The 25,266-nt window shown below is 36.4% G+C and overlaps 1 protein-coding gene across 1 annotated transcript in view; it reads left to right on the top strand.

The window, feature by feature from the left end:
* Window positions 1-25,266, top strand: part of LOC120632612 (bumetanide-sensitive sodium-(potassium)-chloride cotransporter) — a 75,703-nt gene that overhangs the window by 16,901 nt on the left and 33,536 nt on the right. The window contains exons 2-3 of the mRNA XM_039902543.1: window positions 16,015-16,154; window positions 16,822-17,107. Coding sequence (XP_039758477.1) covers window positions 16,141-16,154; window positions 16,822-17,107 — 300 coding nt within the window. The 5' untranslated portion in view covers window positions 16,015-16,140. The remainder of the gene's footprint in view (window positions 1-16,014; window positions 16,155-16,821; window positions 17,108-25,266) is intronic.

Below are 25,266 nucleotides of genomic sequence, written 5' to 3' on the forward strand. Positions count from 1 at the left end.
ATTGACCGTGCACAGTCGAGGGTGTTTCCGTTGATATCACTTGACTGCTAGAGTCTTGGCTTCGTCCGGGAGGTATACAACGGGTTCCCCGGGCGTCTAGCAAAGCCAACAAGAGATCGCTATGCAGCGATAAGGCCGCCCAATTGAATACTTTTTGTTAAATTTTTATTTACAATTTTTCTATATGTTTTTGTGGTGTACAATAAAAGTGTATTCATTCATTCATTCATTCAATAAGAGGGACATGCCGTGGTGGTTTTTAGTTTCGGTATACCCCTTTAGATTGGGGAGTCCCATATAACTTTCGTCCTGCCCAAGCCTCCAAGGGTCGGAGGTAGCAATAAAGCTTTTCCACCAAGCCAAAAAAATGGTAGTAGTAGCACAGACGCTGCTGCCCGCTCTCCATTATATTCCCTTAGTCGCCTCGTACGAAACCCGCGGAAAGAAGAGGGGTGATGACAGCTACATTCTGATCTGACGTCACCACACGACAAAAAGGTGATCGATCATTAGGGCTCTGTTGTCCGGAGAGCCCTGACACCAATGTAAGAATAAACCATTTGAAGGATGGTTTATTTGTCATGTAACACCAGTTATACAAAAGTAAAGACATGGCAATGCGCCAATATTTGTCTTCGCAACTGTTGGCGATAAACCGCCAAAGGACTATGTCAATATACTCGAAGCAACTAAAATACCCTACACCTTTTAGAGGCAACTGGTGGAACCTTGAGGAAAATACACATTATCATAATTTAAACGATTAGATCAGCGGATAACAAAAACTGTACTGTTCGTGGACATCGCATGTCCATTTTAATAAAGCCTGTTTACAGGTGTCATTTATTTCAACACTCTTTAGATAAGTCGTGGAAAACATACAATACTGATATTGTTTTGTTCAAAGAATGGAGTATCTGTTGAATCTGTACTTACGAGTATATAAATATTTAATACTAGGTCCACCCATATTTAGGTTGTCACACTTCCCCGGTAATCTTTATTATAATTACATAGTATAAAACAAAGTAGCTTCCACTGTTTGTAAGCTTCGATCTTGTAAACTTCGCAACGGGTTTTAATGCAGTTTTCAGCAATAGCCAGACTGATTCAAGTTGGAGGTTTATTATAGTAAACATGCATTAGAGAAGAGAACTAGCGGACCCTCGCGACTTCGTCTGCGTATGAGTCAATCAAAAAGCTAGATTAGATCTGATGCCTAACAGCATAATCATCGTGGCTAGCTATGAACCCTCTATTATTTTACATGATATACCTACTGAGTTAATAAGTTGTCATTATTTTAGTTGATACATACATACATCCATCCATACATCCATACTTACAAACTTTCGCATTTATAATATTAGTAGGATGATATAAATGCATTCGATCGTTGTTAATAAAAGACGACATTTACCAGATCCTTATTAAAAAAAGACGAAAATTGCTTGATATAATATTTTTATATATTGCTTAATTATATTGATATTCACTTTCAAATAAAAAGAGAATTATTAAAATCGGTTTAAATTTAACGGAGCCATGAAGTAAAATTGATAAAAATTTATATCCCATTTCCCGGAGGAAACTTATTGTTTATGGGGATAAAAAGTATCCTATATTTTGACCCGGAATATCAGCCACCTCTATACCAAATTTTATTTAAATCCGCTCAGTAGTTTTTACGTGATAACCGGACAGACAGACAGACGGACAAAAATTAAATAAAAATCTGTTTTGGACTCACTCTATTATAAAGCATCCCCCGGTCAAAATTTTCAAAATATATTAAATGTACAGAATACGTCCGGTAACAGTTTTATTATAAGTACTAGCTGGTGCCCGCGACTTCGTCTGCGTTTGATTTTGTTTTTTGATGTGGCATTCAATTTAGTTGTAGTTCCAAAAAAAATTTAAGAATTCAGTATCGCTAAATGAGGGAATTGCTGCTGTCCGCTGAGAAGTTCTGTCCTCTATCTGCAACCACATTCATCAGAACTTCACAAAATTTGGGCAAAATTAAACACATATTATAAACTCTATGGTACAAAAATATTTATTTGAATCGGTTATAATTTGTCGGAGTTATGGTGTAAAATTTTCAAACACTTTCATTCCCTATCCCAAAGGAACCTCACTTAATGTCGGGATAAAAAGTATCCTATATCCTATCCCATCCTATACTTCTAGCACTTCCAAGAATATGTTTACAAAGGTCCATGAGGATCGGTTAAGTAAGTAGTTTTTGCGTGCAAGCGTAACAAACACACTTACATTGACATTTATAATATTAGTAGGGATAGGTATAGGGATAGGGATTATAGATAGCACAGAAATTCAAAAATTTGTAACGTGACAATTACGAGATGTACTAAGTACGGAATTGTATTACTCATTACTCCAAACTGCCCCACCTTTACAAACTTGCGAAGCCTGGGCGGGTCTCTATCGTAATATTTGAAGGACCCAGCATCCCCCATTTGATGGTAGTAGAGAAACCATCGCCTATAAACAGCATCATTTCCCAGGGCATGAAAGTAACGAGCTATTCGATTTGGTTAATTGGCACTGAAAGAATCTGCACCTTATGTACGTACCTTTACGTAGTTGAAATACCTTCAATACGTACGAATCGCTTTGCTTCTTCCTTTCTGATACGCACCGCAAAGGCCTGGAATGCCCGCTGTACCTTGAAATCAAGAGTGAACAGGCATTTTCTAGGCAAGCGTGCCGCATCTTAGGCTGCATAATCACTTACCATCAGGTCTGATTGCAGTAAAGCACTTGTCTCATCATCATCGTCAAATCAACCGATAGTCATCCACTGCTCGACATAGGTATTTTGTAGAGAGTTCCAAATTCCACGGTTTTGTGCCGCTTGAATCCAGCGGCTACCACCTCGTCGGGGGTCGACCAATGCTGCATTTACCAGTACGGTGCCATTCCAGCACCCCAATGTCCATCCCTCCTCCGAACTATGTGCCCCGCCCATTGCCACTTCAGCTTCGCGACTCGCTGAGTTATGTCGGTAACTCTGGTTCTTCTACGGATCTCCACATTTCTGATTTTATCACGTAGAGATACTCCGAGCATAGTCTCTTCTTGCAACGAGCTCTACTGCTACTACAATATAAGTAGAATTATCGTGAGCAGGAATAATTCTACTTATATTGTAGTAGCTCTACTGCTACTACAATATAAGTAGAATTATCGTGAGTAGGAATTAGAAGACCCGCAGGGGTATTACGTACCTATCTCGCGACAGGCTTGCGTCAGGCGTAAATCTTGCAATCACTACTGTCAAACGTTACTTTTGCTTATTTATTGTATGGATTATATGGTTATAATCACCCTGCCGGTGATATTTGCACCACCGAATAATCCTATATATTTACAGCTCCTGTTCAAAAGATTTTTTGTGAGGTTTTTTCTCTGCTTCTTCCTTATGTAAATCTATTGTAACAAACATGGCGAAAAATATCGAAATCCGGCAATTTAATTATTTTAATAACTAATTATTAATAATAGAAAGAGACCCAGAAAATAAAACCACTAGACCCAGAGAAATAGCCCAGTGGGCAGGACTTCGACTTTAAGTTATGTGCGTTTTAAGCACTTAATATATCAACTGCTTCAACGGTAAAAGAAAACATCGTGAGGAAACCTGCATGCCGGAGAGTTCTCGATAACGTTCTCAAAGGTGTAGTATGGTGTCCATCCGCACTGGGCTGGCGTGGTAGACTCCGTGGTGGACTCATTACAAGAGACCCGTTCCCGGACTGGTGGTAGTGGGCCGGTAATGTTTTAATATGATGTTTATGATTATATTCTTAGAAAAGCCCTTTAGCTCTTCTTATGAAAATTAAGCTTTATTTGCTATACTCCGCGAACAGCAGGAGAATCTGTATGTAATTTATAATTTCTTCAATCCTTATACTCCACACCAAACAGATCTTCGGCAATGTACCCTCAACATCTCCTGCTTTTCGCGGACTATAGCAAATTAAGCTTAATTTTCATAATATATCATGGATTTCCACAAAGTAACGCCTGCTTCTATCCAATCTTTAGCTCTTCACAATAAGGAAACTTTTGTTTTTAGAAAAAATCATACACATACTTGTTGTGTTGCTGCATAAAAGGACATAGGATAGGATAAACCAACGAACACAATTTCGCATTTATCATGGCAGTAAGGATTGTACATGATTTTATTTGACACACGTGTTACGCCTTCCACTGGGCCGATTTCGATGACTCAATATTGTCTTTACGTATGACCTTCATAAAAACTGCAGTTATTCTAGATGACTTATGTACCAGCGCTATACACGTGTAGGTATGAAAAATAGACTGAAAAATACGAACTTAGGATGATATTGGAAACTATCCTGTTAAAGTACCGTCTTGTGCCGCTTTTCTATTTTGCGAGGAGTTTACAAATGCTACGTTTTCCGATGTGGTATCTCAAATATAGCATCTTTCATTCATTGTTTTTAGTAGGAAGTAGAACCTGACGTTACCTTACCCCTAACGTAACAAGCATGCCATTGTAAAATCTAGGCAGATTCTACGAGCATGCCATTGTACTATCTGTCTAGATTTTACAATGGCATGCTCTTTTAAAAGCTTACTAACTGTTTCCCGTGTTTATTAGGGTTTTTTTAAACTCCCATGGGAACCGCTTGTTTTTCAGCAGGGAGTTAAATATAATATCTACTGACAGGGGATATAATTAAAGTGTCCACCTGCCAAACCACGGTAACGTAGAATACAAGAAATTTGCCCCCGTTTATTGTTACACATATATTACTTGGATATTATTTCCACTCGTGCGCCAGTGCTCTGAGAGTTGATAAAGCTATGGGAGAACATAAATTATTATCTTTTCCCCCGGGATATAATTGTCTCCTACCCATGCTAGCCGTTCTAGAATGAAAAGTATCCTATTTTACTCTCTCTCCTTTTTACTAACTATATGCCAAAAAAAAGTTGATTGGTTACTTAGTTTGGACGTAAAGCAAGGACAAACAAACAAACACATTTTCGCATTTATAATATTAATTTCTAGTTAAAACTTTATAGTTAGTAATTATTTACTAGTAAGGATTAATAGAATCTTAACTAAATCGGTTAAGAAGCCAGAAGTACGTAAGATAACTGATGAATATTTTTATGAATATGTAAATATTCATAAAACACTGATAAGCATCTTTATCACACAAAAAAATTCCAATCGTCGTGGGAATCGAATTCACAGACCTGGACTTAGAAAGCAAAGCCGTTGCTGACTGCGCCAATCGGGTTTCGAAAATCTACAGTCCACTAATACCTGTTATAGGCAAGCTATCAAAGTCCTGGAACTAAAACGATCATAGGCAACGAATAAACCGACAGACTCGATTTACATGTATGTAGTATATATTATACTTAATATTAAGTATGTATTACCGCATAATGTTTACACAAAGGAATATAACTTTATAACAAAGGAATAAACTATTAGCCGATGATAGCTCTTAAGTCAGTTCTAATTGTACAGAATGCGAGGTATGTAGAATGTTATCGTGATTAAAATCAGATGAAGTGGAGAAAACCAGTTCTTACTGGATAAGCTCGGAGCATTTTAAAGGTCTGTTTAAACCAACGACATCAAAGGTATATTCGTTTAAGCATAGCGTTTACGGCATGCAACTTAGCTAGCTTAGGAGTTTTTGTTGTTCTTTATTCCACTACAAGTTACGCATTGGTACCAATCTCACCTGGTGGTAAGTGATGGTGCAGTCTAAGATGATAGGGGGCTAAGGCGTTACACGGATCAAGATGAATTATATTAGAACTAGCTGTTGCCCGCGACTTCGTCTGCGTTTGATTTTGTTTTTTGATGTGGCATTAAATTTAGTTGTAGATCTAAAAAAATTTAAAGCATTCAGTATCACTAAGCCTTAAATGAAGGGTTTGCTGCTGTCCGCTGAGGTGTTCTGCCCTCTATCTCCAACCACAGTTTGGGCAAAATTATTATAATCTCTATCCTGTATTACTTCTAACACTTCCAAGAATATGTGTACAAAGTTTCATGAGGATCTGTTGAGTAGTCTTTGCTTGAAAGCGTAACAAACAAACTTACATTCACATTTATAATATTAGTAGGGATAACTCATCTTTGCATGTACTGTTGCCAGAACTCAATCTGCGTTTTTTTTTTTTGTTAAAATTTTTTTTGTTAAGTTATTTAACTTTTATTTTTTAAGGTCTAACCTACCTACCTACTATGTTTATCTCCAAGACGCAAAACTGTCATGATGCAAAATAGCTAAACCTACTTATATCTTCCGTTTTTTATCGATTCCGTTTGCTTTTTTTGGAATAAAATAGCTAAAGGCTTTCTGCTTTTCTTTAATATCGATTGCATTGGTTGATGGTCGAACACAGGTAACGAACACATTTATAATATTGATATTATCATCGTTATCAACCCATTGTCGGCCCACAGGGTACTGGTCTCATCTCAGAATGAGAAGGGTTCTGGCTGTAGTCTACCACGCTGGCCACGTGCAGACTGGTTGACTACACACGCCTTTTAAGTTTAAACGAAGCGTAAGCCTCCGATAAGTTGGACAGACGACATCAAGCGAGTCGCTGAACCGTTGGAACAAGCGGCAAAGGACCTTGAATTTTGGAACTCTCTACAAAAGACCTATGATATGATGACACGTCTTTGAAGGAAAGGAAGAAAAAATCGTCTTTACATTTGTATCATTACTTCGTTTTAAATGAAATAAAAATGTGTGTCAAAGGCTGGCTCAGTCCCAGCCCAGCCCCCATATCTTCGTCGTCGCCGAATTCTCGAGGCTAAAGAAGAATATAAAGGGGAACTCTCAGGCTTGTAGGTTTACTAATATTTTCCTGTACCGTTGAAGCATGATATTAATATGAAAGTCATAAAAACCGCGATTTGTAACTGTGTCACGCATTTTTTACACACATGCGTAAACCATAATAGCGAAAAACCAGTTTTAATCATAAGCTAGTTAACGGGTTATTCCCTAGTTTCAATAACATGAGGTTTGGGTTGCCATGTCATGATGCCCGACTCACTAACCTCAAAGAATATTATTGTATCTTTTTTTTTTTATTACACTCTAAGTTGATGATGGTAAGGGATAATAAAGCCTAAGATGGTAACAGTCTAACCTTACCTGTTAATCGGTTTGTATGTTTTTGTTTGCTTTATCGGTAGGGTAGTAATTAACAACGGCCGAAGCCTCACACTAGACCTGTAAATATTCCGTAATTATAAATTTACAAATTGCCCTTGCAATTCGAGTCGAGTTCGATCGGGGATCCTTTTTGCTCTACGCGGACTACAGCAGAAAGTTTTGAAGAAATCTTGTCTGGACTTGCTCTATACAAATTAATTAAACGGATGTGTCTGTTAGTCAAAAAATAAACTTTAACATCATGTTCATATCGAGAAAATAAATCAATAGCTAAGGCGGGTAATCAGACGAGGAGAACCGAGGTACATTATGTAGCGGACAAAAGTTTTTATGGGAAAAAATCATAACGCGGACAAATTTACGGTGAACAGCTACTACTTCATGAACTATTAGCGGACCCGCGCGACTTCGTCTGCGAATGACTCAACTTCAAAAAGTAGTCGTATGTCGTTGCGGACTGTTTTATAGAACTTTAAAGAAACGATCTCGATATACTTACTGCATATTTCCGTCGTTTGGCGTAACGTTTACCGTTCACGCATCGCACGCATCGAAATCTCTCAAAAAGGATATTTTTTGTCTTAGCGTGATGTTATACAGCCTTAATTGATACTCCCAATCCAAAAAAAAATCGAAATCGAAACAGCATTTTCTGAGATAAGCGCGTTCAACCAAACAAACTCAAAAGCTTGTTAATATTTCAACTATGCCTATCTAAAAAAACCACGTCGATCTAAAACTCCGCCGCGCGGATTTTAAAAGACAAATGCGGAAAAAATTGCGATGCTATCCTGTAGGAGCTGTTTGCTTTTCCGGGATAAAAAGAAGCCTATGAGCTATTCCAGGATGGTACGTATGCATTCGATAGTTGTCCCATAAGCCTTACGACGCGACGTGCTGTTATCTGTAAAGAGTTATGTCCTTTATCTCCGGTAATATTTATCAGATCTTCATTAAAATTAGACAATGTATGCTTAATAGTACACACTTTCCAATAAAAAAAGAATTATTACAATCGATTCAAATTCAACGGAGGTATCAAGTAAAATTGTGTGTGTGATTACTGATACATTAAATTTTAGTGAGTGGGCGACAGTTGAACTTCATAAAAATAGGCAAAAGCTGTACGAATTGTATGCTGAACGTCAATTTAACACTGGTGATAAGTTTGGGGATTATGTTAAATTGTTCTCCAAGAATTTTAAACGCGCTTGCCACTTAGAAAAGACGCGATACATCAAAAATAAAATTAAAAATAGCAGCAATGCAATCAAAACTACTTGGAACATAATGAATGAGGAGACGGGAAGAGTAACACCACGAAATATTAATTTTAAACTTAATGTAGATAATAAAGCCTTAACAACAGATTTCGAGGTGGCTACTGCTTTTGAAACCTTCTTTACCAACATTCCCGTCTCCACAACAGAATCATTAAACTCTTCACCAGATATGGCTCTCTCTCTATTAAAGGAAAATGTGCCTGAGTGTAACCATTCTTTTAAATTCACGCATGTTAGTGGCTCTGACGTTATTAAAGCCTTTAAATTATTAATTAATAAAAAAACAAATGATCTGTGGGGCATTTCCGTAAACGTTGTCAAATCATTAATTGATATTGTTGCACCCGATTTAGCCTTAATATTTAATAATTGTATAGATTGTGGTGTGTTTCCTGACTTAATGAAACTTAGTAAAATAGTTCCATTGTTTAAATCGGGTAGTACTTCTGACCCCACTAACTTTAGACCAGTATCCGTACTACCCACTTTCAGTAAAATCTTTGAAAAACTCATTTTAAATCAATTACTTTACCATTTTCATAAGTATAATTTACTTCATATTAAGCAATTTGGTTTCACACGGGGTCGCTCAACAATCGACGCAGGTGTTGAGCTAATACAAAACATATTTGAAGCCTGGGAGGAGTCACGTGATGCACTTGGTGTGTTCTGTGACTTATCTAAGGCGTTTGATTGTGTTCAACACGAAACGTTAGTTAGGAAACTACACCACTATGGAATTCAGGGTGTAGCTCTAGACTTAATGAGTAACTATCTACGCGATAGAATTCAGAAAGTCGACGTGAATGGAAAACGGTCTAATGGATCAGTTATGAAAATAGGTGTCCCACAGGGGTCTATATTAGGACCATTTCTGTTCCTTATTTACATTAATGACCTTCCTTACCTTGCCAAGGATAAACACGGGATAGTTCTGTTTGCCGATGATACATCACTGACTTTTAAAATAAATCGACGTGAACTAGCTTTTGACGACGTAAACAACTCTCTCGCTAAAGTGGTACAGTGGTTTGAAGCTAATAATTTGGTTCTTAACGGAAAAAAAACCAAGTGTATAAAATTCACTTTACCTAATGTTAAACACGTGAAAACCACTGTACTACTTAATAATGAGGAACTGAAACTGGAGGATACGACAGTTTTTCTAGGAATAACGTTAGATTCTAAACTTCAATGGGGCCCTCATGTAAATAATTTATCGAACAGGCTTAGTTCTGCTGCCTATGCGGTAAAGAAGATACGCCATATGACCGACGTAGAAACTGCTAGACTGGTATATTTTAGTTACTTTCACAGCATTATGTCATATGGAATTTTACTTTGGGGTAATGCTGCTGATATTAGCACTATTTTCGTGCTGCAGAAGAGGGCTGTTCGTTCTATCTACAAAATGGGTCCGAGAGAGTCATTGAGAGATAAATTTAAAGATTTTAAAATAATGACAGTGTATAGTCAGTACATATTTGAAAATTTAATGTACGTCCATAAAAACATTTCTAAATTTAAGAAAAAATGTGACTGCAATAATTTAAACATTAGAAGTAAGAATAAACTTACAGTGCAATATACTAGGTTACATAAAATTCATAATTCGTTTAAAGGAAATTGCATACAATTCTACAATAAACTACCAATTGACATCTTGGAGATGTCTCTTAAAAAGTTCAAAGTTTGTATTAAACGTAAGCTTATAGAAAAGTCCTATTATAGTATAAAGGACTACGTAAACGATAAAAAAGCTTGGGTGTAAATTATTGCTCTAACCAGGTTGCTCTTCTAATAATTTAAAATTACATTGTGAGATGGCGATAACAAAAAAAAAAAAAAATCACCCGGCTAAGTTTGTTGTGGGCTTCTTCTTAGACCGGGACGCGTTTGGAACCCTCGTAGCTTTAGTTTTAAGTTTACGAATGTGGTTATCGCCATCATCTCACTACCGTGTAATTCTTATGTACGCATCAAAAGTGCCACCTGTGGGCCTACTTGAATAAAGATATTTTTGACTTTTGACTTTGACTTTGATTGATAAAAAATTTCATCCCGTTTCCCACAGGAAACTTACTGTTTATCGGGATAAAAAGTATCCTATATGTTGACCCGGAATATCAGCTACAACTATGCAAATTTTATTTAAATCCGTTCAGTAGTTTTCACGTGATGCCCGGACAGATAGAAAGACAAAAATTAAATAAAAATCTGTTTTGGACTCAGTATCGATTATAAAGCATCCCCCGGTCAAAATTTTCTAAATATATAAAATGGACAGAAATCTTCCAGTTACAGATTTATTATAAGTATAGATGTAACAGATATTAACTTTCTCCCTTGCGATTTTAAAGATTCGTGTAAAGAGGCACTGTTTGACACAATAAATATGTTAATACGATATGTTTATGTATGTATATAATATATTTATATATAGTATTACATTTATTATGTTCTTTAATTATCTATGTATTTTTTTGTGTGTAAATGAATCTATGTAATTATATGTATAGAATTGCGATTTCCAGTCACTCATTGTCTTATTTTCTTAGTAGCCTGGCAGAGATCACTTTTAGTGATAAGGACGCCTTTTGCACATAATTATATTTAAGTAAGTGTTCCTGTGTGTGTTTCCTATATTATGCAATAAAGTTGTTTAAATAAATAAATAAATAACTTTATCCACTCAGTGGGTACCTAGGTACTTATAGACTGTATAGAGGACTTTATTTCAGACTGGATGGAGGACTTTATTTTAACAGGCAAGGTTAAGGTTAAGTGAATTATTATCAGTAAGGACAACATTAATCCTATTTTACCCACTATCAGTATTATAGCTGCAACTGAGTCACAGTCGATGACGTGGGTTTCATTCATGGAAATAGAATTAGTTACAATGGGAGGCAATATTTGGCGGCATTCCAAAGTTTACCACTAAACCGACAATACGCGTACATTATTGAAAATATTACGTGCTAACATTACATTTGCATACCACGCCTTTGCATCACCAATAATAAAGTAGTTTTATTAATGTTACACTTGTTAAATTTGGAACACACTGTATACATAATACATACACACATTCATAATACGTATATTATGTAAAGTTATATGCAGTGGCATGCACAGGGTGTGCGATTCTTGAACGATTCTTGTTACCTGCCAGTTTTATTAACCGGAACTTACCTAGGTCCTTATCCAACGGGTACTGATCATTTCTAGTTAATTAATAAAAAAAATAAAAAACCTGACTGCGTTTTACGTTTACTTTGATTACTTTTTGTCGCCAAAAAACCTTAACTTTGTTTTTTATTTGATTGTACCCAATGACACACACGGCTCAGACGAATCTATTTACCACTTCGATAAAACACGACAAGCCGTACCATAGAAATATACATATACATGTTCTTACATGTACTTATGTATACATAAGTACATACGTACACTGGAAAAACTTAACCCTCTTTCAATTCCCGAAAATCGATTTCTAAACAGTAATATATCATCTAACATACATTAATGATAGAGTAATGGTGTTCAACCATTATAAGCTTAATTTTTATTTTTAATCTCTAAATTTTCATTTTATTTTGTATATGGATCTCCGTCCTGAAATAAAATTATTTTATTTTATTAGACTATCCACTCGATATGGTTTACCGAGTGCCTAGTCTGTTTACTTTTTCGGTTGGGTATAGTAACTACAATTTATATGGTATCCAAGGAGCGGCATCTAGTGACAGTACGGTTTCACAGTATCGTAAGAGGTAGAAAATGTCACACTTTGAACAACGAGGCAGTCAATAATTCATATTAGCTAATCCTTACTATCCTTCTAATCCTACTAATCCTTATGAAAATTAAGCTTAATTTGCTAAATTCCGCGAACAGCAGGAGAATTTGTAAGATGTTATTTATAATTTCTTCAATCCTTCAATTGTTAAGTAAAAATGAGTAAAGTTTTAAGAATTAATTATTGTAAAGTCAAAATCTCCTGAATATGCGAAACGTGCGTAGAGGGCCAAAGATCTGTTTGGTGTGGAGTATAAGGATTAAGATTTTCCAGCTGTTTGCGGAGTATTGTAAATTAAGCTTAATTTTCATAATATATTATGGATTTCCGCTAAGTAACGCCTGCTTCTATCCCTATCCTACTAATATTATAAATGTGAAAGTGTGGATGTTTGTTACTCAATCACGTAAAAAACGGCTGAAAGGATTTGGATGAAATTTGGCATGCATGTAGCCTTTACAGGGGAAAGAACACAGGCTACCTTTTATTCCGATTCCTATTGAAAATTGTTTAAGAGCTGTTTCAGACAGCTTTGAAATTTGCCATTCATGTCACCTATGCAATGGAAAAGGACATGTATTTTCGATACCGATCTCTCAAATAGTTCCCCTAGCAAGATTAAAAATTGATATATAAATGATGTCGTGTATAGGAGTGTATTAATTTAAATTATATGTGTACCTTTTTAAATACGCAATAGCTGAAACGCAAAACTGCAGCTATTTTTCTCTAATACAGCGCTACAGCGATATCACGGGTGTAAATTTGATTAGGTTTTTTATTACTTTTACAATTTTCATTTCTTTTGGACCCAATTATGAAGTCCACCCAGACGAAGTCGCAGCAATTTCGCATTTATAATATTAAGTAAGTAAGTAAAGGTCATCTTGAATCTGTAACGTCATTCTATATTTATTTTATTTATTTATTTACGTAAAAAATAACACAAAAATACTTAAGTATAGCTAGCATGAGAAAAACACCCTTCATATATGCTAACAGAAAATTAATTAGGTACGTTAACTACAGAACATTAATGCCAGTTTAAAATGTTATGTATAAATGATCAAAGTGACTTAAAAAGTAGGATTTAAGTTTTTTCTTAATTTTACGAGGATTAATATCGTCTCGTACATCAGTGAGTACTTAATTCATTAATAAGGCGATGAACTAGGTAAACGTTCGTCCGCTAGTATGTATAGGTGGTAATACGACACGGTTTCTTTAATTTCTTGATAGATTGCTTTAATATAATGACTGGATATATCATTACCACTCTTATTGGAATAAACAATTGAAATTGGCAAATCTGGATAAGTCATAGAAGAAATAATGAAAAATATATAACTTCAAACATTGACGCTAGCGCGAATATTGCAGTTTGTATATTCCGAGAATTTCATCTTGAAATATCCCGTCCGGTTTCCGTACAATGTTTTCATTCATAACTGTAAGGAATGAAGCCAGAAGCACATTAGTGTTTGTAGAGTTCCACCTTACCTAATAAAACAGCTGTGAATCTTAAGATAGAATCTTTTTACGAGTACGTTAAACAATAAATCTGTGTGTTTAATAAGCTAACAGGTAAACAGGTCGACGGTTTATAACCTGCCCCTTTTCAATCGCGTTAGTAAAGTTAACTACAATTGGCATGATGAGTAACGAAGATCGATCATCGATTAAATACTGTATTTATGTAATGATATATTATTTATGTATTATGAAAAACGTTTTTTTGTTTATATTACAAATGAGAATTGCATTTATTTTTTAATTTATAAAACTGCAAAATCTAGCGATGCGCTATGACAGGTGAAAAGGCGAATTCAGAATTAAAATTGAAAAAAATTACGTATTTTGTGATTCCAAACTATTTTGTTATAAATACCAAAATCAGTATACCTCTGCAACTAGGACTTACAAACCTCTAATTTGCCTATGACGTCACGACGCCATAACGCCCAACGTTTTCGCGGTAGGTATATTTAAAAAACATTATCAACATTAACATATTGCAATTTATATCAACAAAACCTTTAATTTCTGGAAAAATAAGATATATTTTTGGATATAGTAGTAATACTTGCGAACATCATGGGGCAGTTTTTCAAAATTAGTCAACATCCCTAATTGTGTGAAATAGCGCCATCTAGTGACAACACTGTTTTCTAATAACATAAATCGGAGTACTTTCATGCAATCGAATTGGTAGAAACCTACTTGACCCTTCCGATCGCTCGATGTGCATTTCACAAGCATTTTTCGTTATATACTAGGGTCAACGGCACTTTTTCTTGGTTATGTATACGCCTTTATAAGAAAAAATGTATTAAAATACCTGTAACTAGGCAAAATATGCACTATCAGCTGTTAGTTGTAACAACACTAATCAGCGAGTTATATAAAAGCCATAATAGTTAATGATAATGCAGCATTATGCAATGGATTTACCACAGCGGCGCGGCGGCGCGGCGGGTGGATTGCTTGAATAAATAATTCGAACAATCGGTTTACAAAACCAAAAAATTTAACGAATTGGAGTACCTTCAGATTCTTTTTTTTCTCTCTTTATGCACAACTATAAATCTGCTTACAGAAGACGCACCCACCTTTGGACGTGCGAGAAAAAAAAAATATATATATAGATAATATGTATATATATATATGAACATATATATATAGATAATTTATGTAAAGCTTACTCTTCAGATTAACAACAACTTAACTTTTAAAAAATATTGTATTATGATACTAGTCTGGTATGTTGATCCTCACGCACGAGCCGCAGGTCAGTGCTACGAGTCTACGAGTGAAAAATCAAGAAAAGCTAAATTCAGCTACATTGCCATGTTGCGATGCTTAGGTACCTTCAACGTGCTCACTGTTCAACCCCTCAACGTTATCTTTGATCAAATCCGTAGATAGCATGAACTGTGGCTTTAAGACAATAAACTATAAAAGTACGGTTGTTAAACAGATTAATATTTAGTATTCATTTAATTTACTCACTGTAACTACATGCACTTAACCATAAATAAGACACACGAGGGAAATCAAATTGCACACTATAAAAGATTTGACGTAGCTTTTTTGGCCCCCATTGAAGTCATTCTTGATCGACTCATTAGCCTCAGCCTCAGCCTCATTAGCGTGTAGGGTAGTATCAGAGTAGGTATATTTCAGGTGCATGATTATCTTATATTATATATTTTTCTTTTATGACAAGGATGTTGTTTCAATTGGATGCATATTTTTGTACCTACATCTATTAAATCACTGTATTTTTTTATACGGTTGACGATGTCCTCAAATAAGCTTCATTAAATTTAACCGTAACCTTAAATAAGGACCTTCAAAAATAAAAAGTAAGATTTAGGGCGCTAGCATTGAATTTAAATATTTTGCGCCATTTTCCTCTCTGTCTGTCCGCTCGGCTTACTAAGTATAAGTTTTTTTTTTAATTATAGGATCCTAAAATATTCAAATTCCTTTATCCAAATTGTTATAGTTTCTTGTTGGAAACGGAGGCGATTTCTTGAGTTGGTACTTTCAAAATAGGAGCGGACTTCAAAACACATGCACCGATAGACATAACTTTTGTTTCTTGTAACTTTCTCTAACTTTTGAAGTTGTATTTTTAATTAACTATTTTTATAACAAATGGAATACCTTGAACTTGATAGTAAATAGTCTTTTTTTTCAGATTCAAGACGGAAAACTATGTGGTTAAGGATAGCATCGGATGACAGTCATATTATGATCCGTTTCAACAAAGTAAAGGCCACACATAATACGATTTTCCGGTAGTCTACAAAGTTGACCCAGTAAAATGGCGGACACCAGGTAATTACCACGTCTTTTTTAAAATACCGATTTAAGTCTAACTTAGAGTTACTCGCTCAATAAGAATTAAATTGTATCCAAAATTAATCGTATAGAAATATGCAATGCAGAATAATTAAATGCATATCCTAATACTAGCACTCAATTAATTTCAAACACATCATACACATTTTTTATATTTGCCCCCCCGCTCTGTCTCCTCAGAAGGGCTAGCACGGGCGGGATACAGAAATTATATCCCCCGATTTATATCCCCTGACAAGGGATATAATTAACGTGCCCATTTGCTAAATCACTGGAACATGGAATAGGAGAAGTTTACCCCCGTTTATTAATACACATATAGTATTTGGATATTATATCCACATGTGCGCCAGTGCTCTGAGAGTTTATAAAGCTGTGGGAGAAGATAAATTCATATCCTTTTCCCGGGGATATAAATGTCTCTTGCCCATGCTAGCCGGGCTGGGGTCAGAAAAGAATAAGAAGTTCTATTCGCCCCCCCTGGACACCACGAGGGAACAGATCAAACTAATTAATTCTGGCCTGTCCCTCTGCTGTTTTTAGGGGGACAAATTGGAATAAAAACTTTCATTTGACACTATGACGAGGGAACAAATCGCCCAAAGTATCTATCCCATTATATACCTTATATTGTTTCTTCTAGATTCACTGTTTCCACCGTGGACTCAGAGTGTAAGAAGAATGGCATCCATATGGGCGCTAGTATCATCTCCAGACCTTTACGCTCTTCAGTGGAGACGGTCGAAAGAGGAGATCCCAATCCTCAACCAGAAACATGGCTCCACGATGCCGGGTGGAGGAGAAAACGGTCGCTGGCACAACTTACAAGGGAAGCGTTGCCTAGAATGGAAAACTACAGAAATTCTAGGAGAGCTCTCAAAAGGCCGAGCTTGGGAGAACTCCATGGGGATCATTTAATCACTGAAGAGGTAAGTACTACTTATCTCATTCAGAAAATATCACAAAACAGGAGGATGTTTCTATATACTGTTGTTTTTTTTAAAAGTAATAGCCAGTGTTGATATTTTCGTGTATACTTTTTCCGACTTTACTGGTCAGACCAGCGATCGATCGGCCGCGTGGTCCCCTTTTTGATATTCAACGACAAGTTAGCCCTTGACTGCAATCTCAACTGGTGTTAAGTGGTGATGCAGTCTACGATGGTAGCGGGCTTACCTGTTAGGGAGTATAGCAGTTATATTTAACCCATAACCCAAATCGGTTTCTACGCGACATTGTACCACAACGCTAAATCGCTCGGCGTCACCTCTTTGTTGGTAAACACGGTCGAAGCCTCCCACCCGACCAGACCGGAGAAAATTCAGCAATTATAAACTCCCGAATTGCCCTTGCCGGAGTCGAGCCTGGCACCCCCAACTTAGAATGACAACGCTCACCGTTGCGCCAGACCCAGACCCAGACCCTAGATGCTACCATGCAGTCACGTAGACTATTGATTGCACAATTTATAGCTTTTAAGAGGACCACGGTCGTAACTGAACTGGTAAAAACCTTCCAAGTGCAATTAAATCAGAGGGTTCAAACCGTTCAGATCTGCAATATTTATACGTTTAAGTACAACCATTTAAATTCTTTGAATCGTTAGACATCCTAAATATCGAGCAGATTTTTTATTTGACAGTTTCAAAACGTAAACGTATTGCTCAAAAAATAGAATTAAAAAAATATAGGACTGTCATTCAGCCATTGCATGCAGTGCACTGTGTCCAAACAGTGAAAACGCCCCGCGCACTACACTTCACACCCGCGGAATGTTGCTAGCTTACTAACTTTTCCCATTTTCCCATTTTATGGTAAACTTTAAAACGTCCGAGGTAAAATCATTACTGTCAACTGCTAAATGGTATGAATAGAGTAACCACCACAACAGTACGAGAAACACTAGTGAACTGGTTTTCGATGCTTCAATATTAGTCGTGTACACGGTTTCTGGATGTTCTTAATTCTGTTACTAAAAGGAGACCTTTTGGCAATATATAAATTTAAAATTTAAAATACCCCGTCTTTTATGAGTATAGTGTACATTATTCTACTAGTCAAACCATTTTTTCTGATGGTGGCCATCTTGGATTTGAAAGTCATGGTGCAGAATATTCTACCAGTCTAGCCCTTTCTTTTGATACCCATATTGAGGGAATTGTGAAAAAATATGTAATATATACAGATCGGTTCATCACACACACACACACACGCACCCACACAGACAAGTTTAACCTACAACACCCAATTGTTTTGCGTCGGGAGTTAAAAAACATAGACATTGCTAGTTCGTGAACGTTTAAGCGCTCTAATCACGGAAACTATTTGCGAAGCAGTGACACCCATTAACTAATTGTTTCACATAGTTAACATATATTAAAGTATCGTTAAGCGCTATTAAAAAAACATTATTTACCTTTACATTTACTTGAGTAGGAAAATTTGTATAATAATCCTGGCACTGTTTGTGTACTGACCTGACCTTTGCAATCGGGTTTTCGGTAAAAAAGAACATTACGAATAAAAATCAAGACGTGATTACGGTTTTCCCCCTTAAATAAAATGTACGCGATGCATAAATAACATTAGTAAAAAAAGGAAAGAAAAAATAATCATGATTGTACGAAAATAACGTATTATGATGGTGCGGGAATAAAAAAACAATTTAGTAACTGACGATAAATGATACAAAAAATTTAAATTTTACCGTTTATTATGTATAAACGGTAAAATTAATATATTTGCCGGCCAATTGGCGCAGTGGGAAAGATTTTAGGTAATTTAGTTATTTGGTCGTGCATCTGTAACGAAGGCTTTTTTACACGCTTTATATTTGCTTCACCTGTGTGGATGTTTATAACCGACTCCTTTGGCTATGATTTTGACCCTCTTCAAACAGTCTGATTTCGTTCAAACTATGTAGATATATTGAGAATCGATTACAATACACTAATTTGATAAGATTATTCCATTTTCAATTTGAAAAATAAGATTTTTGTCTATTAATATAGTTTTCATCTATAGTCGATAACCTGCGTATGATGTTTATTTTAATTTCCAACCGATTTCCAATCCGAACCAATCTTAAGCCGATTTCTCTAATAAATATTAACAAATTTGATGGTGAATAGTTAACCGATTAATTTTGCTATATTAAAAATTTTAGTTTAAAAAAACTAAAAATCACGCTTGCATAAACTAAACTAAGCGGTAGAATTTAGTTTGGTTTTTATACAATTTTTTGAACTATTAATTTAACCCTACAAGAATGTTACCTGGGTGCTTTTCCGTAACAAATAGTAGGCGTAGCCAATGAACGTTTTCACGAGGAAAGCTGTGGTATATATATCTACCAAATTTCATTATCATTCGTACGGTGGTTGAGGCTGAGCCGAAGTTAAGTAACAAACATATAAACTGATACTCTATTATAAGTATATAGTGTGGATACAGTTTTAAAATTACCGTAAGACCACAATGAGAAGAGGTAGCCGTAGTCCGCACCATGCTGGCTCTGTGTGGATTGGTAGACTCCACACGCATTTGAGAACATTATGGAGAACTCAGGCATGCAGGTTTCCTCACGATGTTTTCCTTCACCGTTGAAGTAAGTGATATTTTAATTGCTTACAACGCACTAAACTTAGAAAAGATAGAGGTGCGTGCTGGGATTCGAACTCGGCCCTCCAAAAGCTAAGTCGAAGTCCTACTCACTGAGCTATCATCGTTTCCTACTAGAACATGAAACAACATCATCTAACCTATATAAATTTAGGCCAACTTCTAAGCATTCTATTCAATGTTATTTTCACTACACGTAATACCCAAAGGAGACCGGCGCTATTATAAAAATATGCAATTTCCATTTCCATTAATAACAACTCAAACAACGTAAGCATTTATGGGGGATGCGTCATTTTCTCGATTACTCAGTGTATGAAAGCCGACGGCAACTGGTTAGCACTGACGCCGGGCACTTTGAACAGCCTTGTCGATAGGGCTTGCAGCTCGAGTGCCTTATTATTGCAAGTAGGGGTGTTAGAATCTTCATAGAATAGATTACAAGTGTTTCATATTGATTCTTATAGACTGATATTCCACCGGCCAGCTGTCCGCTACGCGTATTTAATATCCCATCACTGTGATCACAATATATATATATCGTATTAATGTATTTTAATAGTTTTAAGTGACAATGTGAGATGGTGATAATAAAAACACAACAACCGGCTAAGTTTGTTGTGAGCTTCTTCTTAGACCAGGGCGCGTTTGGAACCCTCGTAGCTTTACAACTAAATTCGTCAACTTAAAAAGTTGACTAATTTAGTTATTGCCATCAAATTACTTCTATCTTCATATTACATGTAATGTACGCAACAAAAGTGAAATATTTGACTTTGACTTAGACTTTATATATATATATATATATAATATTTTTTTGAATAATCTACATAAATGCGGTGTGGTGAAGGCAGATCAGAATACATTTGTCACTCTTCTTACCGCGGGTTTTGTACGAGGCGACTAAGGGAATATAACGGAGGGCAGGCAGCAGTGTCCTCTGTGCTACTTCTACCATCTGCTCAGTAGCAAAGCCAAATCCTGTGTGGAGAGGTCGTTAGTCCAGTATTGGACTGCAATAGGCTGATGATAATGATGTGGGAATAATCATGCAGATGTAAGAAGAAGGTAAAGATCTTCTTCTTCTCACTGGACCGTTGTCCGCACGTAAGCTATCCGGTTGTTGTACGTCGAACTCTTCCCCGCTGTGGCGTGCACTTCATACATGCACAAAAGCACTGCATACCCAAATTATTGTAAACAACTAGTATTGGAGGGAATTTTTTCCATTTTTTACCTGCTTTATGCATACCCTGGTCGAAAAGCCTGTGCACGCCTCTGCTTTCCAGCTGTGCTTACTACTCCAGCCATCCAAACTCGTTCCAGTACCCCAGCCGGCCGCCTAGATTGCCGAGGACTTCTGGTATTGTGGTTGGGGATCCCAAGATTCCCAGGTAGATTTTGCGTCTGCCACGCCCGTAGACTCCAGCATCACGTGCGTTGGTGTTCCGCCTCAATGCATGCTCCATGAATGTGAAGATATATAAACACGAACACGTGACTTGTTGTTCTCGTGGTTAGGAGGTTAAAATACGGATCTAGAAGACCTGCAATTCGATATCTGAGTGCGGGTTTCCTTTAAAAATATTATCGAAGTGCCAGCTCTAGTCAGTCTCTATATAGATCCTTTAAGGGAGTTATTAGGTAAAATACCTAAAGAGCCGCGCCTATTTACCAGTAGTAACAAACCTCGACCAAATTTTAAAAAGAAATGGCCTGACAATTCTGGGTAGTAGTAGAGATGTTTGCGGTAGAGCTCGTCCGGGGAAGTATGCTTATATTTCTGCCACTAAGTAGCATTGTTGCAATGTTCTGTGTTGTTCAAACATGCACAAAAGCACTGCCTACCCTAAGATTGATATATATATATATCTAGTATAGCGGAAGATTTTTGCCATTTTATGCAAAAATGCATTTTCCTGCTGCATGCATACCCTGGAAAGAAACCCAGTGCAAATCACTGGATGTGGTGTAATTAGAGGCATATAAGGTTAAACACTTACGTCTCAGGTTACGGGGCGGCACGTTGCAGGATGTGTTCCTTGCATGCCCTTATCTATCTATATGCAATCGCTTTCTACTACGATGAGCTATAAAAATAGGCTAAAATTTAATATCAAAGATCTAATTGATTAGAATTCGATCTTCGCTCAAGAATTATACCTCAATGAATTAAGAATAAAACGGCATTCAAACCAATTTTCAATATCTCATTCTACCTATTTAGCTTTATTTTAAATAATAAACTAGCTGACCCGTGCAACTTGGTCTGCGCCAAATCTGTTATTACCGGAAAACACGAATAAAATGACATTTTCTAAAAATGAATCCTAGAGCTATATAGATCGATTTATCGCCCCCGAAACCCCCTGTATACTAAATTACATGAAAATCGTTGGAGCCGATTCCGAGATTACAATTATATATATATATATATATATATATATATAACGAATCCAATTATATATATATATATATAATTATATAATTATATATCCAATTATATATATATATAATTATGTATATATATATAATTGGATTCGTTTAAAGATATAAGATATACTAATACAATACACACATCGCCATCTAGCCCCAAAGTAAGCGTAGCTTGTGTTATGGCTACTAAGGTAGCTGTTGAATATTTTTATGAATATAATACACACTAATACTTATAATATACAGATAATCACCCAGACACTGTAAAACAATCATGTTCATCACACAAACATTTTCCAGTTGTGGGAATCGAACCCACGGCCTAGGACTCAGAGAGCAGGGTCGCTGCCCACTATATTATACTGGCCGACGCCAGTCGGCCGTCTAAATATATTTTTGAAGAATATTTAATGAGATCTTCAAACTGAACCGTTATTGGTCGTATATTATGACTGGTTTTAGATGGTGTGACCGTTCGACTCATTGCAATACGCCAAACCAGTTAATTCTGGCAAAAGGCCGTCACAACAGCTTCATCAAGTGCTATCAAGTGTTTTAATTTTTTTAAGATGATTGCTATTGTAATTGATTAAAAGCAAACTCAACAGCATTAAACAATAAACACTTGTTGAAAACACGTGGAGATAGCCGGACAGTTTTAAGATAACTAAAAGAACCGCATTCAAGAATGAAGAAATGGATCTAAAGATGATTCGGTTTTAGGTGTACCTATTTCCGAAAGGGCGCGATTTGAGGTAAAAAATAAACCAAAATATAGCTCTCGTATCTCAGAATTTGAAATTCGAATATCATCATCATAAATTGTGACGCCGCGGCCCGTTTTTCATTATATTGCCTTAGTCGCCTCGTACGACTCATGTGGGAAGAGGGGAATGGTGACAACTGTATTCTGATTTGCCGTCACAACGCGGCGGAATTCAAATTTAGATATATATTTAGTTAATTATCTGGATAAGTCTTTATTATCATTTTCACGACCCCCTTTGTTGAGCGCTGCGGTCTAGGTAGGAGAAGAAGAAAACAAAAGAAACACTTTATTGCACGTATAACATACAGGAAAAGAAAGTACAGAACAGTAAGGAGTATACAGTACACAATGTAGACATGCAAAGGCGGCCTTTTTGCTGCAAGCAATCAAAAGTAGATAGGACTTACAGCAAGAGAACACACAGTAGGAGGTAGTACGGTTCGATGGGGAATTTATAATTTATGAATTTTTCTCTTTTCTGTTCTGTTGGGAGGATCTAAAGTCGTGCCCTAAAAGTTGCAATCTTATCTATAAGGTTAAACTGTTACGATATGGGTTAAACCTAGACCGATTATCGGTTTTGACATGGAATCGTATCGGAACGCTAAATCGCTTGGGGGCGGTCTGTTGGGTGCTTAGAAAAATATAAAATTACTAGCGGCGCCATCTGTCGGGCTGATTGGTGAATCTAAACCATCCAGGGTACCACCCAAACGCATACCAAATCGGTCCAGCCGTTCAGCCAGAGTTCAGTGACATACACACGCAAACAAGAAATAAATATATAAAGATAATTAAAGACTAACAAAACCCGGTACATTTCACTTATGAGACTCCACCTCCTTTCGTGCCCCCAACAACCCAAATGTTCCAATTACAATATTTGCTCAATTTTCCCGCGGACCTTGGCTTGGTAAAGCGAATTTCGGAGAAGGCAAGCGGTAGTAAATTACGTTTTAGGTACCTTGTAGTACAAACAATCTAAATGTGCTTATACATCACCATAAAGCTATTAATCAAAGGTTCTTTCATATTGGATATTCTTAGGAAATGGAATGTGGATGCATTATAAATATTTGTAAGGTTGGCGGTTCTGCCAAAAATATATTTTAATGTAAACCGTCTTTAATCTTATGTATCACAGTCGGGAATATAGATATACTAGCTGTCCCGGCGAACTTCGTACCGCGGATAATTTTGATGAATGTTATATTTTAATACTTACTTTAATTATCCTATTCCGATCTAAGAGGTTCAGCCGTTCTTGAGTTATGAATGGTGTAACTAACAAAACTTTATTTTATATTTATATATATAGATATATACATTCATAGAGGCATTAAATCGGTGATAGCCCAGTTGTTAGGGCTTCGGCCTAACTTTCGGAGGGCTTAGTTCGAATCCCAGCAATCATCTCAAACTTTTCAAGTTATGTGCGTTTTAAACAATTAAAATATCACTTACGTAAAAGTATGTGGAGTCCACCAAACCGCACTGGGCCAGCGTTGTGGACTACGGCCTTAACCCCTTCTCATTGTGAGAGCAGACTCGTGTCCTGTAGTGGGCCGGTATTCGATCGATTTGATTGTAGATTTGACGCAGCCACTGAAAAACATTCATGTTCACTACACAAAGATTTTCCAGTTGTGGGAATCGAACCCCCGGTCTTGGGCTCAGAAGGCAGGTTCGCTGCACAGTGCGCCAATCGGCCGTCAAAATTTAAGTATAATACAAGAAACTTATTTTATCAGTATTTTTTCTACTACTATCGCGGTCGATAATATATTACGATCGTGAATTTTAAAGAAACCTTATTAAAATTACCGTCACATTACACTTCTGTCACAGAATTAAAAATATACAGAAAACGTTTACACAACTTATATTGAAGCATCACAAACCACTCCACTTTAGCATGGTTTCTCATACACTTTAATTTAGCGGATCTGCAGATTTTTTGACCTCTGATGTTCTAAGCGTTCACCATAAAATGTGAAAATGGTATAAAGATTGTAAAGTAGCAAAATTCCCCGGGTCTAAAGTAAGACGTGTGCGGGGCGTTTTCGCTATTTTTGGAGACAATTTTCTTCATACAATAATGGCTAAATGAGGATTCTTAATTCAATGACTTCTGTACCTGACGCTGACAACTGGCGTTCAATCGTTTTGTGTCGGAGATAAAATATATCATAGCTCTCTTCGTACCAGCTTCCCTCTACGTCATATATTATAAATAATAAATATGACCTAATCATTACTCTC

The sequence above is a fragment of the Pararge aegeria genome, chromosome 20 (assembly GCF_905163445.1).
Source record: "Pararge aegeria chromosome 20, ilParAegt1.1, whole genome shotgun sequence".
Taxonomy (NCBI): Eukaryota; Metazoa; Arthropoda; class Insecta; order Lepidoptera; family Nymphalidae; genus Pararge; species Pararge aegeria.